Consider the following 16,230-nt stretch of genomic DNA (forward strand, 5'->3'; position numbering starts at 1 on the left):
GTTGACCTACAATTGTGCAAACACGGTACTAGGTCTTCAAGGAAGCTCTTCCAACTTTGCCACACTTGCACTTAATCTCCAAAGCGTTGTTAAAGTAAAGCCCTCCTCAGAGCAACCGTGCAGTCGGGTTGATTGTGGTCCACGGACTACTACAATGTGATGCAGGAGGAGAACTGTCGCGGGAGAAGGCAGGCCTGCAGGAGCACTTTGTCCACGGCCCAGGGAGTGCCTGCAATCGCTCCTCCCTCTTCTTCCAGGCCTGGTGAGATTGGAGGGTAGCCTCCCCTTGTGTTTTGCCTCTTCTGTAGAGCTGCTTTCTGCATGGATCAGTGACAATTCCTTTTATTTGTAAGGACGAGGTGGAAAAACAAAACGATAAAAAGAAAATCGCATTCTAACTGTTGCACTAGTGTTGGAAGAAGCTGTCAGGTCGCGGGAGAAAAGACCAGGGCCTGCTTGCTCCAAGCCCAATAAGACCAACTTGGTGCCAGTCTGATCTTGTGGTCAGACTGCTTCGGGGTCGAACCTTTCCTAGGCGACTACTAGACGCTTTCTGGAAACATATAAGACAGCAAATGAGACTCTTAAGAATGCGCGAAGACTTCAAACTAGCAGGCCCCGAGTAGTCTAGTTCACAGACCTACGATCCTTGCTTATGATGACTCAATCGGCCATTTCATTGAAAGTCGGGGCGTTTTTCGCCGCTGCGTGCGGCATGGGAGAGTTGGCCCTCCACTCCTTTCCGAAAGGGGCGAGTTGTGCTGGAGGGAGTGAGTGGGAGATTGCATCAGCTGTCGGTGCAGCAGCTACAAAAAGGCGGCACGGAAAAGATGGAGCAAAAGTTTGTCATAAAACCACGCTCATTAACTTAGGAACAACAATTACGCATTCAGAATGAAGCTTGTTGCGATAAGGAAAGTATACGTTACAGCGAAAAGTTAAGTCTAAAATCCCTCTGCCCGTGAGCGTTAAATGGAATCGCATTTTCGATGACAAAGGATCCTTCACAGTTCTCGAGGGTGGCGGTTATGTCACTCAGCTGTTTGGGTTTGTGCTCTAGTTGTGCAGTTTGCTTGACCACTGAGGGTGTTTTGCTCTTACAAGCAGGCGTGACATCAAAAGCTGCCGACCTGGCAGTGGGAATTACATGCTGTCCCACGCTTTATGCATGTCGTGGGTGCAGTGGTGCAGTCGATGGAATTTGTGTCGTAGTACAGTCCACGCCCGTTACAACGGACCCTCTTAATCCGGAAAAAAACGTCCGCTGTAGCCGAAGTATGCAGTATCCGGAAAAGGCCTAGCGCATGCGGTCAAGTGTGGAAAGACGGATGATAAGCTGAGCAAATAAAGCAAGAATAAAACTAGAAGCAATTATTAACCAGCTACAAAAATAAGGGGTGGCCGTCAGAATTAGTTTTAAATCCCTTCGTTACGAGGCAGAATTCCCCGAAACCGTTCGTCAAACAAATGGCATCACTGCCTGACTGATGTTCCCCCAAAGCAGCTGCCACTTTATTTTTTTATTTTAGTCTGGTCATTGAAACAGCCGATACGAGAAAATCTGATGAAGGACAGCTGTGAAATCGAAATTTGGACCAGTCGGACTGCACACTGCCACCGGCAGACTGCACACGTCGATGGGAACCAACTTGAGGAATTTCTTACCTTTTCCACCGAATGGAACGGGAACAATGCATGCGTGGGGGTAAGAAAGACCGCAATTCAGTGTGGATTTATTACATAAAAGAACTATCACGAGGGCAGACTTGACTCCAGGTTCACCACTTTGCGTATTCGATAGCGCTGTTGTTCAGTCTCACCACAGTCGCGTTTATCGGCAGCGGCCTTGCACTTGACGGTCTCACGGATCGTCTGCTTCGGCAGGCCTGTACTTGCGGTGATGTCGGCCTATTTTTCCACCTGTTCGACAGCGTTAATTATGCTTAATTTATCCGCCAGTGAAATCAGTTACCCTGCCACTCATGCTGCTGGTCGCATACACAAAAGCCACTGGCACGGGCTTGGCTTGGCTGCGCCAATGACCCGGCTGCCTGCAATGTTGCCAGACGTAACAGTTTTCTTGCCAAACTAAACAAAAAAAAAGCATACCGGGTGCCGGCCTCGCGGAAGTCCGCTCTAAACTTTCAGTAGGAACTATTTTCGCCTAAAATTTAGTCTGTTGTAGCTGATAGTCTGCTCTAGCCGGGTCCATTGTGAGCAGAGTGGACTCCATTTAAAATGCATGGGGACCAAACAAACCAACAGAAATGGTCTGTTGTAACCGAAAGGCTGTTGTTGCCGGGTCCGCTGTAACAAGCGTAGACTGTACTTCTGCCAGTAGGTTAGAAAGAGTGGGTCCTTGCAACCACGTTGTAACGTAGCTGGAGTGCTCAATGCGTCCGAGTCTGTGACGATGACCCGAAGCCTGTTCACAACTGTCTAATTCACGGCGAGACAGAAAGCCCAATGATTTTGCTCCGACAGCATAGTGTTATTCTGGCCTCCTCACGAGTAATTGTACAGACACTGCAGCTCCTTTTACTGTCAGTCCAGCGGGTCGCCACATAGCAGGCAATCTTTATGACTCACAACAGCATCTGTGGCCTATCAAGGCCTATTGCGTGAAGTGGCCTATCAAGGGTGGTGGATCATTGTAACAAATTCGCGACAGGGTCCAGATGCGCGGCCTGATGAGCCACGTTTCTTGAACTGTTTCGATCATGCTTAGAAACAAACGCTTGGCGGACGATGGCGACACCAACAGGCAGTTCTGCAACGCATTCCCTGCTCTTCCCTAGAGGCACCTTCCATGCACAGCTAGGCACACGTTGTCCCTATAGTCTTCATAAAGACTGCTCTTAAGCCTAGCCTCTGCACTTTTGGGGAAGCGCACTAGTGTGAATCTAACACGCAGACTTATTGTAGTCTGTAAACCAGACTTTACTGCTGACAAGGCTTCCAGTAAGCTGTTTGTTTGAGCAAGGCGGCCCAGGGGTCTGGCATTTCCTCTTTGAATTGCTAGCTGTGAGCATGGATGCACCAAGAGGCTCGCGTCCGTGATCTGTGTTGGTGCTGACTGGCAATCACCGAGGCTTCCCTTTGGACTGCCAGTCCGTCCTCACTGACTCGCCCCAGCCACTCTGAACAGAAAAGCATCTCTGAAAGATGGTGTGGTTGTTTAAAGCATGGTGGCTAGTTCGGGGTATGCTGCTATCTGGGCCCTACAGTGATAACGAAAAATGACAGGGACGCACTCTGGGTCCTTGTAGGGAATCACTGGCACCAGTGCCACCATGCAGAATGTACGCCAATGCTTCAGCATGGACTGAACAAAGCTTTCCTTCAATAAAAAATGCTTCATGAGTGAACAAACACTGTACCAGTTAGACTGACCGGCCTCAGCTGAAAAAGGAGAGGGAAGATTTAATAATAGAATGGATCTGTTCGGCAGAGTCAACACTGGAGCCCAAGGTATATCGCGCTTTCAATTTGTGGGACACTTTTGCAAAAGGATTTATAATTTTAAATATTTTTCTCTTTTGGCTCACTTGGCTTCTCCGCATAGCTGCGGTGTCGTGCAAGAAAGCCACTGTAATGTGTCAGCATTACAGTGGTGACACATTACACCACCCCCCCTTACACCATTACACCATTACCCCCCCCCCCCCCCCCTTGAGCCCAATACTGTTCATGCTTTACATAGCAGGGTTAGAAAAGAAACTGGAAGAAAGTCAAGTAGGGTTTAGCCTAACCCATATGCTGCAAGGCGAAGTGGTACAACAGCATATCCCGGGAATGTTATACGCAGACGATATTGTTCTTTTAGCTGATTACCAAACCGATATGCAGCGGCTAATAAATATTTGCGGCCAGGAAGCCACTGACCTCGGGTTAAATTTCAGTGCAGAAAAATCAGGAATAATGGTTTTCAATGACGCTACCACCGACGTAGTGTCTATCCAGCAAGGCGAATTACCTAGAGTGAAGGAATATAAATATTTGGCAGTGTGGATAAACGAAGGGGATAACTACTTAAGTACTCACGAGGAGCAACTTAAGGTTAAGGGAAAGCGAACCGCAGCTATAATGAAGCATAGAGCTCTGTGGGGGTATAACAAATATGAAGTAGTAAGAGGAATGCGGAAAGGAGTAATGGTTCCGGGCCTCACGTTTGCGAATGCTGTACTCTGCTTAAAATCAGACGTTCTATCTGGCCTTGAAGTAAACCAGAGAACGGTAGGGCGTTTAGCCTTAGGCGCGCATGGAAAAACAACTAACGAAGAAGTTCGGGGAGATATGGGCTGGGCGTCGTTTGAAGTTAGAGAAGCTCAGAGTAAAATATGTTTTGAGATGAGGTTGAGGGCAATGGATCAACGAAGGTGGGCAGCTAAGGTTTTTAGGTACCTATACTTGAAAAGCGTGGACACGCAGTGGTTAAGAAATACTAGAAGGCTAACGATGAAATACGGAAAGAACAGTGGGGAATCCAAAACAGCAAAGGTAACCAGAAAAGAGGCAAGGCAGATTGAAACGAATAAAAGAAGGGAAAAAATGGAAGCTAAAACGTCGTTAGAGATGTACAGGGCTGAGAAGATGAACATCAGAAAGGAAAATTTCTAAGATAATTCCCAGGGCAGTGCTTTGCTTTTTGAGGCTAGAGCAGGTTGCCTGCGAACTAAGAGTTTTGTGAGGAAGTATTCACAAAATGATGGGGTATGTGTGGTCTGCGGAAAAGAAACAGAAACTATGCGGCACATAGTGTTAGAATGTGAGGGTATCCATCCAAATCTACATGAAGGGAATATAGGGCTTTCAGAAGCCCTAGGATTTAAGGGTATCAGAGAGGAAGTTAACGTCAAGGCTGTCGAGGGGACGGAAAGAAGATTAGAATGCTGGTGGACGAAAAGCAGAGAGGGGAATATTGCCTAGGACAGTTACCACCTGTAGCAGGGAAAAGAAAGTATTACGGGCCTAATAAGCTTTTGTGCCTGCCCTAAGCAGCGCTAGTATTAAACCAAGAGTGTAAAACATGGTTATATTAGTCCTTTTTGGTAAGATGACATGTCATCACCCCGCTTCAAAGGGGAAACCAATAGGAATCATCATCATCATCATCATCATTGAGGAGAAAGTAGAGGATGTGCATGCGTTCCAGGAAGGTAAACTGTATAATGTTATTTGTGATTTGTGGTCTTATTTGTACAAATCAAAGACTTTGAACTGTGATAGCTTCAATTTTACTGTTCGAGAAACCCGATAAGTTGGAGGTGGACTACTTGGTGGGAAATATTCTTATATTTCTCAATGCTTGGAGCAAATTGCAAACAGGCAAGTACTCAATGAAATGCCTGAAATAACTGATTATGCAGTTATTCATAATACATGCCCTAAACTGTTCCAAAGCCTTACACCTAAAAAAAAAACAGAGATGTGCTGGAATAATTATTTGAAATAACCGATTGTACGCAAACCATAATACATGCCCAGTGTTTTTCGCCAGCCTAACACTGAAGAATACAGCTTTTTTTTTTCTTCCACCCATTTCTTGACCATACCTGTTCATTCTGTTTACGTAGTTGGCGAGAGTGCAGGTTACCAAGCTCTGTTTCTCCGAACGATCACCCTTATGGATAACGACCGTCCTACGCAGCCAGCTAGCCAGCTCCTACAGGAGCCAGCATGCTGGGAAGTGGGTGGTTAGGGATGGCGTGGGCCGTCAAAGGGCGGGAAATTCAAACCTCACGTTCACCAGCTCTGCTTTGCTCAAAGTGTGAGCGGTGACTGCTGGCGTGAAACGTGGCAATCGTTCCATTCAGTACCTATTGGTACGGTACCTAGAATGTACTGGTCAGTTCAGTTCCAGTGGTTAGCCTTGCAAACACAAAAGTGCACAAATAAACTGCACCGCTGTTATACCCATCTGCTCAACTAGCACATTTTATATCTGAGAATTTCCGTTTAGTAAAACTTTCGCAATCTGTCTCTTCTTCGGCTTTGTGTTTACACAAATTTTCATTTTGCGTGAAACTCCGTCGGTCCACCTGTGAAATTTGTCAAGAAGGGCCTCGGGAATATGTTTACAAGCAGCTTTGTGCAGCCCCATCATTTTTGCATGAGAACGGAGGTTTTTCATGAGGGAAGGTGGCATTGGAAATGTGAACCTCTTTAAAGGCTTTGGCTCTTTCAGGGGCACGTGAGCCACACTTGTAATAGCTGTTCGAGGTGGCCGCAAGATTAAAACTGGCAAAGCGGGGTGTCAGAGCCCCACCCCTGTGTATGCCTCAATGAGAGGTGTGGTCATCTTCGAGATAGACATTTTTCAGCAACTGCCCATGTACCAACCAAAGGGACGGGCAACTTGTGGAAAGGAATTCCGTATTGCCATCCACCTGCTTGTCTTGCAGAGCGGTGCCCAATCATGAGCCATCGCGTACAGTGATGTGCTCATGGATAGTGTGTTCCAAAAACACAAGCTTTTCCCTTAAGGGGGCCATGAAAGAAAACACAGCTTTATTCAGCTTGAAAGAACGAGCCTCTGGAAACTCACTCACCTCCACTCCAGCTGTGGCGGACATTTTTTTTCTAAAGGGGGCACATGGGTCTTTGGGATGGCAAAATTGCAGAAAAGAGCATTTTTTGGATGTCTTTTTTCTCTTAAAGGAGCACTGACACCAATTTTCGGCGTTAATATTATTGCGCAGTTCGCTTCCTTCACTCAACAGAATACCCTGGCTGAAATATGAGCGGCCTGCGACGCGAAGAACATAGTTCAATTGGATCTCATTTATCGTGCCGACGGACCAGCGCGCAGAGCGGCACTCAGCAAATGGACGTCAGCGTGACATCATCACGTGAATCCAAAAGAAATGACGCGACAGCCCTCGTCAAAAACTCGTGACGTCAGTTCACGTGCACGGCCCGTGTGCCGGTGACGTCCGCACAAAGCGGTGAGGTCAGGCCGGGATTCTGTCATATGCGCCGTTCGGGATGACAGCGCGGGATTTCTAAACAAACGATTGTCGGGCCGTTCAATGTAATTAACTATCGCGCGCTAAATATTTGAAGTGCTCTTTCAGGTTCGCCAGACCAATAAGCATTGATGAAAGCAATAAAAGTGTAACATAAAATTTTCGTGTCAGTGCTCCTTTAATATGCAGAATTTTTCCTCTGAAAATTCTGTACTTGGAAGAGTACCAGGTACTCATAAAAACCATAGAGCCCGATTTCAACAATGAAATTAACAAGTTTTTTGTAATTCCCCACTTCCCACAAGTGGTATCGCAGTGATACGAAATTCTCGAGAGGCACATCCCAGCATGTAGGGAGGGCAGCTAGGAAGATAATTTCTTTTGCACTGCGAAGCTGAATGGTTAAACCATCCAATGAGGGAAGCAGATTTTGCATTTTGGGTTTCAGTAGTTCTTTAGTTATAGTGTTATTTGTAATTGGCTAGCACGAGTACTTCAAACCTAAAAGTTAGAATGTATGTAAACTTGTATGGGATTGCAAAAAAAAAAAAATCTGCTTCCCACAATTCATTTCCACAATTTCTGGTATCTATTAATGATTTGTGAGTAATATTTTGTCGAACAGTTTTTTCCCTAACATTCTCAACAACAACAATAGAAGATTTTTAATTAACTCTGACACTAATTGCATCACATAAAAACTAACTGGACATCTAGCAAAAAAAACTGAACAAGCCCATGAAGTTTCATCAAAATCCAGTGGAAAGCAGAAAAAAAAAGTTTCTAAGACTCCCTTAATGGAAGACACGAGAAATATTGAAGAACTGTCAAATTTTGCGCTACAGGGACGTAATATGGGACAGCACTGCAAATACTCGTCAATGTGTTAGTAGGTAACTGCACGCTGGCATTCATTCAGGTGACATGACCAGACTACACTGGAGTCCCTACTACAATCCCCCAGTCGCATTTCTTGGCGCTGCTTAGGTTGTTGGTGGCCGCCACTAGTACAAGTCAGACTGGGTGACGTCATGGGGAAATGGCCGGGAAGGGGCTGAGCAGCTGCCACTTCGTCTGGTTCGTCTCTTTTCCCCTAATAGTATCTCGCTTGTTTGTTTGAAGCTTGGAACAAAATTGGTATCATTGTTATGGGGGACAAGACAGTCTTTTTATTTAACGAAAATTGTATTTTATCTTTATGTCCCCTTTGAAGGGACCATGCAGACAAAACAACAGTTTGGTTCATTCGAAAAGTTGCCTCATTAGAGTCATACCGACACCACTTTTAACGTACACTTCGCTCAAGTAAGCTACAAAATTAGGAAAAAAGGGAGTGGCCATGCGACCCACTAGCTCATTTCCCGCAGCAAAACCTGTGATGCCCTATGGGCCAGCTCTGGGATTGCCTGAGGCTAGCAAAAGCAAACACAAATTAGGCAGGGCTTATAAGCTTGCTGAACGAGCTATTTGCCCCTAAATGTAATGCATATTATCTTACAGCTGTAATAATGGTGGGGTAAAGCATGAAAGGTACGAAAATACATGTAGACAAAGAAGTACCAATGTGCACTGCTCTTGGTACTGGGTGCACTAGGCTTGTTTTAGCTGCACAGCACTCCACCGCTTTGGAGTTACAGGACACTGGCCAATTGGTGTAAGCGACGTTGTCTTACGTGACCCTGTTTGTCGAACATAGCCCATTTTTCATGAAACTATTACATTCTGCCTTAACAAAAACAAGCCGGGAACAAATATGGTGAAAAACAAAGCAACGGCGGACAACGGCCCATTGCTGACTATGGTAGCGCCATCTGGGAGCACTGGAAGCAAGCAAGGCTGCAGAGCCTAATGACTCACTGGAAGTTGGTTTGAATACTTGCCCTCATGACATTAGGGCAGACGTCAAGAAAACACACGATTTGGCGGGATAACCAAAATGTTAACCTAAATTGATTAGTTTCTCAGTGGATACGGCATCATTTGTTGCTTGCTGGACGAGTGCTGGGGGCACTCTGAATCACGAAATCTTTGGAATGAAACGAACTCGTATTTTGTCTGCAAGGCCCCTTTAAACACACAGTGGAGCGAGCCCACAGCGTGCGTGCATTCCCTGCATGAGGAACTGGCAAAGACCGGCTGCAGGGGCTCAAGAAACGGAATGAAACGACAGTGGAGGTGGACTGAGCAACTGCACATAGCTGAATTATAGCAAACAACAAAGACGCTCAGCTTGACAAGTGAGTTAACAATACTTGTTGCTGAGCTAGTTGGTACATACTTGAAGAAAGAAGAAAGCGTGGTGCAAACTAGACGTGTACGAAGAAGACAAGGTAACAAACAAGCCAGGAGGTTTAGTTCCAAGTGGTGCACCAAAAAAACAATTCTCTTATTGCACTCACCAGGGTTCCTAGGATTGGGAAATATAAAGATTACAGCTTTATGAGTGGCACTGCTTTGTCTATGGTTCCTCCCAAAGTGACCAATCATCTCTGATTGTCTTGGGAACTTAATTGTCCGGCTGACAAAATGATGGCATATTTGATATCAGTGGAAAAAAAAGCAGCACGCTTGCCGGCAAGTTTCGTTTAACAAAGTTTACTTCAAAATGAAAGGAAGCGTTTCTAAGAGCGTTTCCCCCCTGAAGGAAGCGTTTCCCCCCTGAACCACATGTCAAGCCCCCTTGGTTTGTTCTCTCAAGTCAGTGGTCATCCGCAGTAGTGCGGAGATGTGGCATGCTTGCACGCAGTGGCATTGTGGCATCCACTTGACTGCCGGTGGGTGCTCAAGAGGAGTGCCCTTGCCCCCCCCCCCCCCCCTCTCCCCCTTGTAGTGCTCTCTTGTTTCCATGTGGGTAAAGGAGCACTGCTGCCCTGCGTCGTTGCAGGCACCACTGGGCTGACGCTGGCACGGCAGGCGCACACGGTGCTGGGCATGGACGTGTCTGCCCAGGCCACTAGGGACGCCACATACAACGCACAGCTCACTGGTGAGTAGTTGTCGGCCAGGGCTGAGCAGCATCGGGGGCTGATATAGTGCGCAATGTCAAGGACAACATTCAGTTGCAGGCAGCATTTTTGGCGAGATTTGACTATGCAAACCCAAGTTTTTAGTTAACGCCACTGCAGTTAACTCTTTTCTCAAAATTAGCACTGCAATTGAGGGGGGGAGGGGAGGAGGAATAGCTTTACTGTCAGAGGGGGTGTGAATGCCTTGGTGGGGAAGGAGGGGATAATCAAAAAGATAGCACTGTTCAAGGTTCAACCACTTGAAAGCATGGGTGGCATTTTGAAGTCAGTGGTTCCGTGAAGATATGGGAGATTTCGTGAAGAGACGGGGTCTACGTTTATCGAAGGAGTCGGTCCAGGTTATCGCACCAACTTGTAGAGACCACTGGTCAGTGAGTATTCAGTAATTTTCTCGAAGAAAATTCAGTTTGTGATGACACCATTTTTTCTTTTTTTTTCTCAGGTTAGCAGCCTGCAAAGTCACATGTGAGGCTTTCCATTTCAATGTATGGTATCGTACTTTGCTTGCACTTTCTGCCTACTGCACCTACTTCTTTCTACCCAGCAGTCTGGAGAGCAGGGAGTGTTGGCACGGTGTTTGCTTTCATGATTAAGAAGTTCCCTTTTTTTCAGGAGAAGTCGCACTTTTTTGGGCCGGTTGTGTTCGTGGCCTGATGTAAGCCGGTCTTTCCCCGCTTCTCTGTCCCCCCCATTCATGGCTGTGCACACGTCATGTTGTTTTTTCACTAAATGAGCATTTGCAAAAGCCACTACGGTGCTTGGCAGTGGACAGTTAGTTGCACAGTTAGTGTGAGCATGTCAGAACCAAGTGGGCTGGCTTACTAGATACATACTATACCAGGAGCTGTGCCATGCATTAGAATGTGCTGAAAATTTGCAATGAAGTACATGCACTGTGTGTGGAGCTATCAGCATCGCGCCATGCTAAAGCGGGTCAGTTAAAAGCCACGCCAACAGAAGCTGTGGAAGAGGTTTCTACGAGGAGTAGCTGTCTTTAGTTACGCAAAGGAAATCGCTGTGGTGCAGCTTTTTTCCCTGCTTTTTTAATCAAGACTAAGGGGTGCACTCATAAAAACATTAGCCTGAACAGGCATTCAGCAATTATGCGAGGTAGTCACGTGAAGACTAGAGTCTGTAGCATGAAACACACTCCTTGTTCATTTTATGCAGGGCATCTCTGTTTGGCTCACTGGGTGGCCTGGGGAACTACCTCAAAAATGACGGTCATTCAAGGAAGGCCATTCTCTCCAAATGGCGCTACGACCTTTGGAATTGTAGCAAAGGCGGTTCTTGTGCAAATGCTCCTCTGCCTGAATTTTGTCTGGCTATGGATAACTGTCTTGAAAGGTCGTGTATGGAGTGAACGTTCAGCGTGATTGCTCTCGTCCTGTTCTATTCTTTGGATAGCGCCCGTTCCCTGCAATCGAATAAATAAGGTGATCGCAATCTCTAAAGTCGTTAGTGAAGCTGCTTGTGCATGAAGGGGGACCATGCTGTTGCGAAGCCCTGATAATAGAGTGGTATGTGGTGTCTGAGAAAGCGAGAGAGAGAGAAATACACGTTCATTGGCTGAAAAGACCAGCTAGGAGTTGGTCCTTGCCGGTCCGAGGTGGTAGGTCTCTTCAGTCCAAGAAAATATTTTCTCAGGTGCTGGTGTGTGTGTGGCACAGTTCTGCTGTTACATCTAAGGCCAGTTGCATGTAGATGGAATTCTACAGAGGTGTGTTTTGTTCTGCACAAGGGATGGATGAAGCCAATAACCTTTTCAAACAGTAGCTACACTAAACTCACTCACTTAAGAACTGAAATGCGTAGCATTTAGGATTTCAGCGAAATAAACAATGCAGGTAATGTTGGTCATTCATGCCCTGAAACTTGCGTTCCAAGATGGCTGAGGCCAAAGTTTAAAGGGACACTGAAGTGATTTGTAAACAATGCGGGATTACGAGCGCAAATTGTAGTCCGGAGTCCCTAGGCCCTGTTTTGACCACTCTGAGCGCGTTTACGCGAATTTATTTAGTAGAAAAATCAATTCGAAAATGCTGTCCTCCTCTCTGCACTCTCGCCCATTTTCTTTGGCATTTTCGTGTGACGTCAGGAGGAGAGGAGCTGGCAATTGGCTGCGCTGCTGCACGGCTCGCCGACCTTCCGCGACCGAGTCAGTCGGCCCAACGTTTAGTCCGCCGGCCGCCGACGGGTCATGGCAATTCGCTCGGTCAGTTGAAACTAAGCCACAACACGTTTGTGAATGGAAGAATGTGCCTTTCTTTACTTCGTTAGTTTGTACTCTGTTTCTAGCTCCAAATCAAGGTCGCTTCACACAAGCGATGCACAAGTGCACATGCGACGCTTCGCTGACTGGTACGCCAGTAGGAAAATATAAGGCCTCTTGAAGGGGTAGAAGAGTCAGCGAAGTCAATATAGGTACTAAGGAAATAAAATCAACTGATATTTTTACCGTACAGCGTAAACCTAGGGTGCGGGAAGCACTTTTTTGCGCTGGGCGAACAAGCACAGCGGTCAGCACCACGACTAGGCATCTGCGAATGCTTTTCCGTCTAAGAAATGCAATTGCTAGACGTGAGCTATGGTAGAAACTCGGGGGACGCTTACTGCACGAGCGCAATACAACAAATAGTCACCTAAGCTGCTTGAAATGCTAAAACTAAATAAAAGTGTAAACTGGTTATACTATATATACCTTATATTTCCATCGTCAGCATCGCTCTCGCCCGTGGCCGTGTGGTTTGGAGCGCTAGGTATATCATCGCAAGTGTTTTGCCCGTCACGAGTTCGAATCCCCGCGGGTACAAGCTTTTCTTTTTTTTTTTTTATATGGTAACTTTTTTGTTTTCCGCCGATGTTTTCTATATTGAGTTCACCTTTTTTTGGGCTGCAACGTTCACTGCTCCACGAACTAGTTCACAAAACTCGGGCAGCCTGGCACTGGCGCGCTAGCGAGTTCTCGTTGGCGTGCTGTTGCCATAAGCACCTACTCCTTGCCGGCATTCGGCACAGGCCAGAATCAATAGACCCTTGGCCTGGTGCGAACACGCTTTTTACGATACAGGCATGAGTGAGGCAAGCTCCAAATATGGGGGAAAAGCGCATGACATTTGGGCGTCTGCGGGTACGCGGAGGGCGTTCATGCACGCGTAGGCCTCGGATAGTGAATGCTACGATTCCAAGCCGTCCTGGGAGGCTTATCTTATGCATTTTGCAGCCGACAACATGGCAGAAGCGCGGTACTACGATTACTGGGATATTGAGAATGCCCATCGAACGACGCCATCGGATGTCAAACATGTTGTTTTACAGAACCGAAACCCAAACCGAAACTTGTTTGATTGCTAACCTTGGGCATCGTCCAATCACGGCGCCCCCTCCTCCCAACGTCACAGCTTAGTTTGTGCGGCCGCCGCAAACCGCGCATGGTAGTTTTTCTTCTTTCGCGCTTTGTAAAATAATTACCGATTTGTCAACGGGATAAATGATGAAAAGTGTGCTAATTTCAGCCAGTCTACGCAGTGCAAGCAAAAACGGGAGCTTGACAAATTCACTTCAGTGTCCCTTTAAGAAAACGATTTTCTGCACTGTTGTTATAGTACTTGCGCTGCATTTATGTTGTAAATGGTAAAATTGCCATAACTTTTTTGAGGGCCACACTTGGAGTTTGTTCTAATTGTCACAATCAGTGCCTTCAAGCATGCGCATGGGTTTTCGCTCCACATGTTGGTGCCAGGCCTCAGTTGTGAGTAAGTCAGCCTTGGTACAGCACCTTTTTTTGGTTATTGGGCCCATAAGCGACTGCCTTTTGCTCTATGGGGTGTACTGAGGTGCACAAGGCCTGTGTGTGTGTGTGTGCGTGTGCGTGCACGTTGTATTTTTTCTTGGGTAGGCAGAAGGTTGGCCAGCACGTACTACCAGCACATGAGCATACAAACCGTCAAAGGGTCGTTGTCTGTTCCGTTAGGGTTAACTTTGTCATTAAACAAGCGCACAAAAGCCCAAGGGCCCAGTCGCACCTACAGCTACGTCCTTATCGCACTTTATGGGGCCATTATTATGCTTCTGACAGGTGGCAGGGAGGATTGAACCGTGGTGCATCGGTGGGGCGCTACTTTGTGCGCAACAGAATGCCATATCCAGAGGCAAGTCAGAAATGCTAGCTCTCTGGGATTACGTTCACATGAACCAGTTTCGATGCTTGAGGTGCAAAAGGAATCACCGGCCAATGCAGCCTTATCCTTAGTTGCGTTATCATTTCCTGGACTGGCAAACAAAATTTTCAAAGCTCCCACATCTGAAATTTGTGTCCGAAACTTTCTGAAAATCATGTCCACATCTTGTCGGGTACCGTGTTAACGTGCATGACATCAGCAGCATGATTGAGGGAGGCTACCAAGATTTCTGAAAAGCGCAGTGCCTCTAGGGAAAAGAAAAGGCAGGCTATTTTGGGAACCTAGAGGAGGAGGTGGGCAGTGCTTGGAGGATTGCGGTTTTTCCTGTTATATCCAAGCGATGTATTTTGCTGTGGGCCACTGTTGCGTTTGCACACTGCTGATCTATGCAAATCCGCCTAGCCTGCAACCGAGTGCGTAATGCAACACTCAGGGCTGTTTGTGCGTAGAAGGACGACGTGTTTGGCCTGGTGTGCACGTCACGTCTAGGTGAAACAAAGCACCAACAAGCCTCCACACCTCGCCACCTTGGCAACAGTTTGTGCCCTTGTTGGGCGGACATTGCCATGAGGGAGGTTAGAAATGCTGTCAGTCAAGAGCACCACAAGATGCACTTGTGTTTTTTGTGTGTCTGCGCTTGAAGGAGAACAGTGGTCCCTGCAGTTGTGTGCTGATGTCTGTCATCATCATCATCATTGCACAGGCGTCAGCATTGCACACTACCAGGTTGGCCGGACAGAGATGCTGCTTCTCGAGCTGCGCGGCCAGTTCTGTGCCGACGACCTCTGTGCCATCGTGAACGTGGGTCAGGCTGGTCTGAGTGAGTGTCTCCTCCCTCGCATGGCTCGTATTTCAGTCCCCGACACAGCCTTCTACAAGGCCTTGCACAACGCCTTTGGCAAACAGGTGTTACATTGTGAGATAGCTCATTATAAGCGGTGCAAGAGTTTCCTCTGGATTCGACTTCAGCTGTTTCGTGGCTTGTCTTGCGAGTGTTAGCAGCGGCAGCGTTGCATCACTGCTGCTTGCGAGTGAAGGTGTGCAGTGCAGTCGTACACAGGTGCATGCCCTTCTTTTCTTGCATGTGCTTGACAGGATCCACAAGCTCTGACGTTTCCATGCGCGCCATTCGTCAGAGTTGGATGCTATGGGAAAGTCAGTCGCTGCAGCATTGATTAGCGAGTTCTATGCTCTTCTGGCTTACCTTGTGGATGAGAGGTGGAAACTGCATTACATTTGTGTTTAGTGCTGGGCAAGGACTGCTGACGGTGCTTTCTTTTCCTTGTTTTGTGCTGGGGATGGTGAGTGGGGAGGATGCCTATCCTTGGCTCTGACATGAATGCAAGCTGCCAATGTGTGCTGGTGGAGAGAAAAAAAGTCTAGGAGCCTTAGAAAGCACTTACGAAGCAAACTTGAATCAGTTCAGAAAGCTACGGAATGAGAGATGTTTAGTGCTACACTGACGGAAAGAAGGCACCTGTCTTGGTCACTGAGCAAGAACACACTTGGGAGGGGGAAGTGCCATTGGTGTGGGCACATGCGGGTGATCAGAAAGCATTACAGTCTAATCCCGCTATAACGAAGTCCGCTTCAACGAAATTTCCGCTTCAACGAAATATTTCCAATTCCCCGTCAGCTAGCCATAGAAGTCAATGCAACAAAGTCCTCGCCACAACGAACCATTTGTCTGGCTTGCTTTCGCTTCAACGAAATTTTCGATGAATTGGGCTGGGTTTGAACAATTATTTTACAATAAAATAAGCATAGCGACAGCCATCTGTAACTTTTTAAACATTCAGGACGCTTAGTTTCACCGAAAACATGCGCTGTGCGCCCACACCGCCACCCAAAACAAAACAAAACAAAAACTCATAGGCGGACGCCATTATCTGATGGTGATAACGATGTGGCTGGCCGTCTTTACATGAGGCACAGGCCCGGTTCGCCAAGCCGGAGCTACAGCCAAACTGTATCCAATTGAAATCGCACGAATGTGCTCCGCTGGCTCCGCTGCTGGCGCGGCGCCGTCATGTATGCGTTGTGACTCGTGAGCAG

The 16,230-nt window shown here is 47.1% G+C and overlaps 1 protein-coding gene across 2 annotated transcripts in view; it reads left to right on the forward strand.

Moving 5' to 3' along the window:
• The window catches only part of LOC144168839 (uncharacterized), a 38,634-nt gene that overhangs the window by 11,663 nt on the left and 10,741 nt on the right, over positions 1–16,230 (forward strand). For both annotated transcript variants that reach the window (XM_077697821.1, XM_077697820.1), the window contains exons 6-8: positions 166–262; positions 9,853–9,954; positions 14,879–14,995. In XM_077697821.1, coding sequence (XP_077553947.1) covers positions 166–262; positions 9,853–9,954; positions 14,879–14,995 — 316 coding nt within the window. The remainder of the gene's footprint in view (positions 1–165; positions 263–9,852; positions 9,955–14,878; positions 14,996–16,230) is intronic.

This window comes from Haemaphysalis longicornis, unplaced genomic scaffold (assembly GCF_048455015.1).
Source record: "Haemaphysalis longicornis isolate Haplotype H1 unplaced genomic scaffold, Haemaphysalis longicornis Haplotype H1 scaffold_2, whole genome shotgun sequence".
NCBI classification, from domain to species: domain Eukaryota; kingdom Metazoa; phylum Arthropoda; class Arachnida; order Ixodida; family Ixodidae; genus Haemaphysalis; species Haemaphysalis longicornis.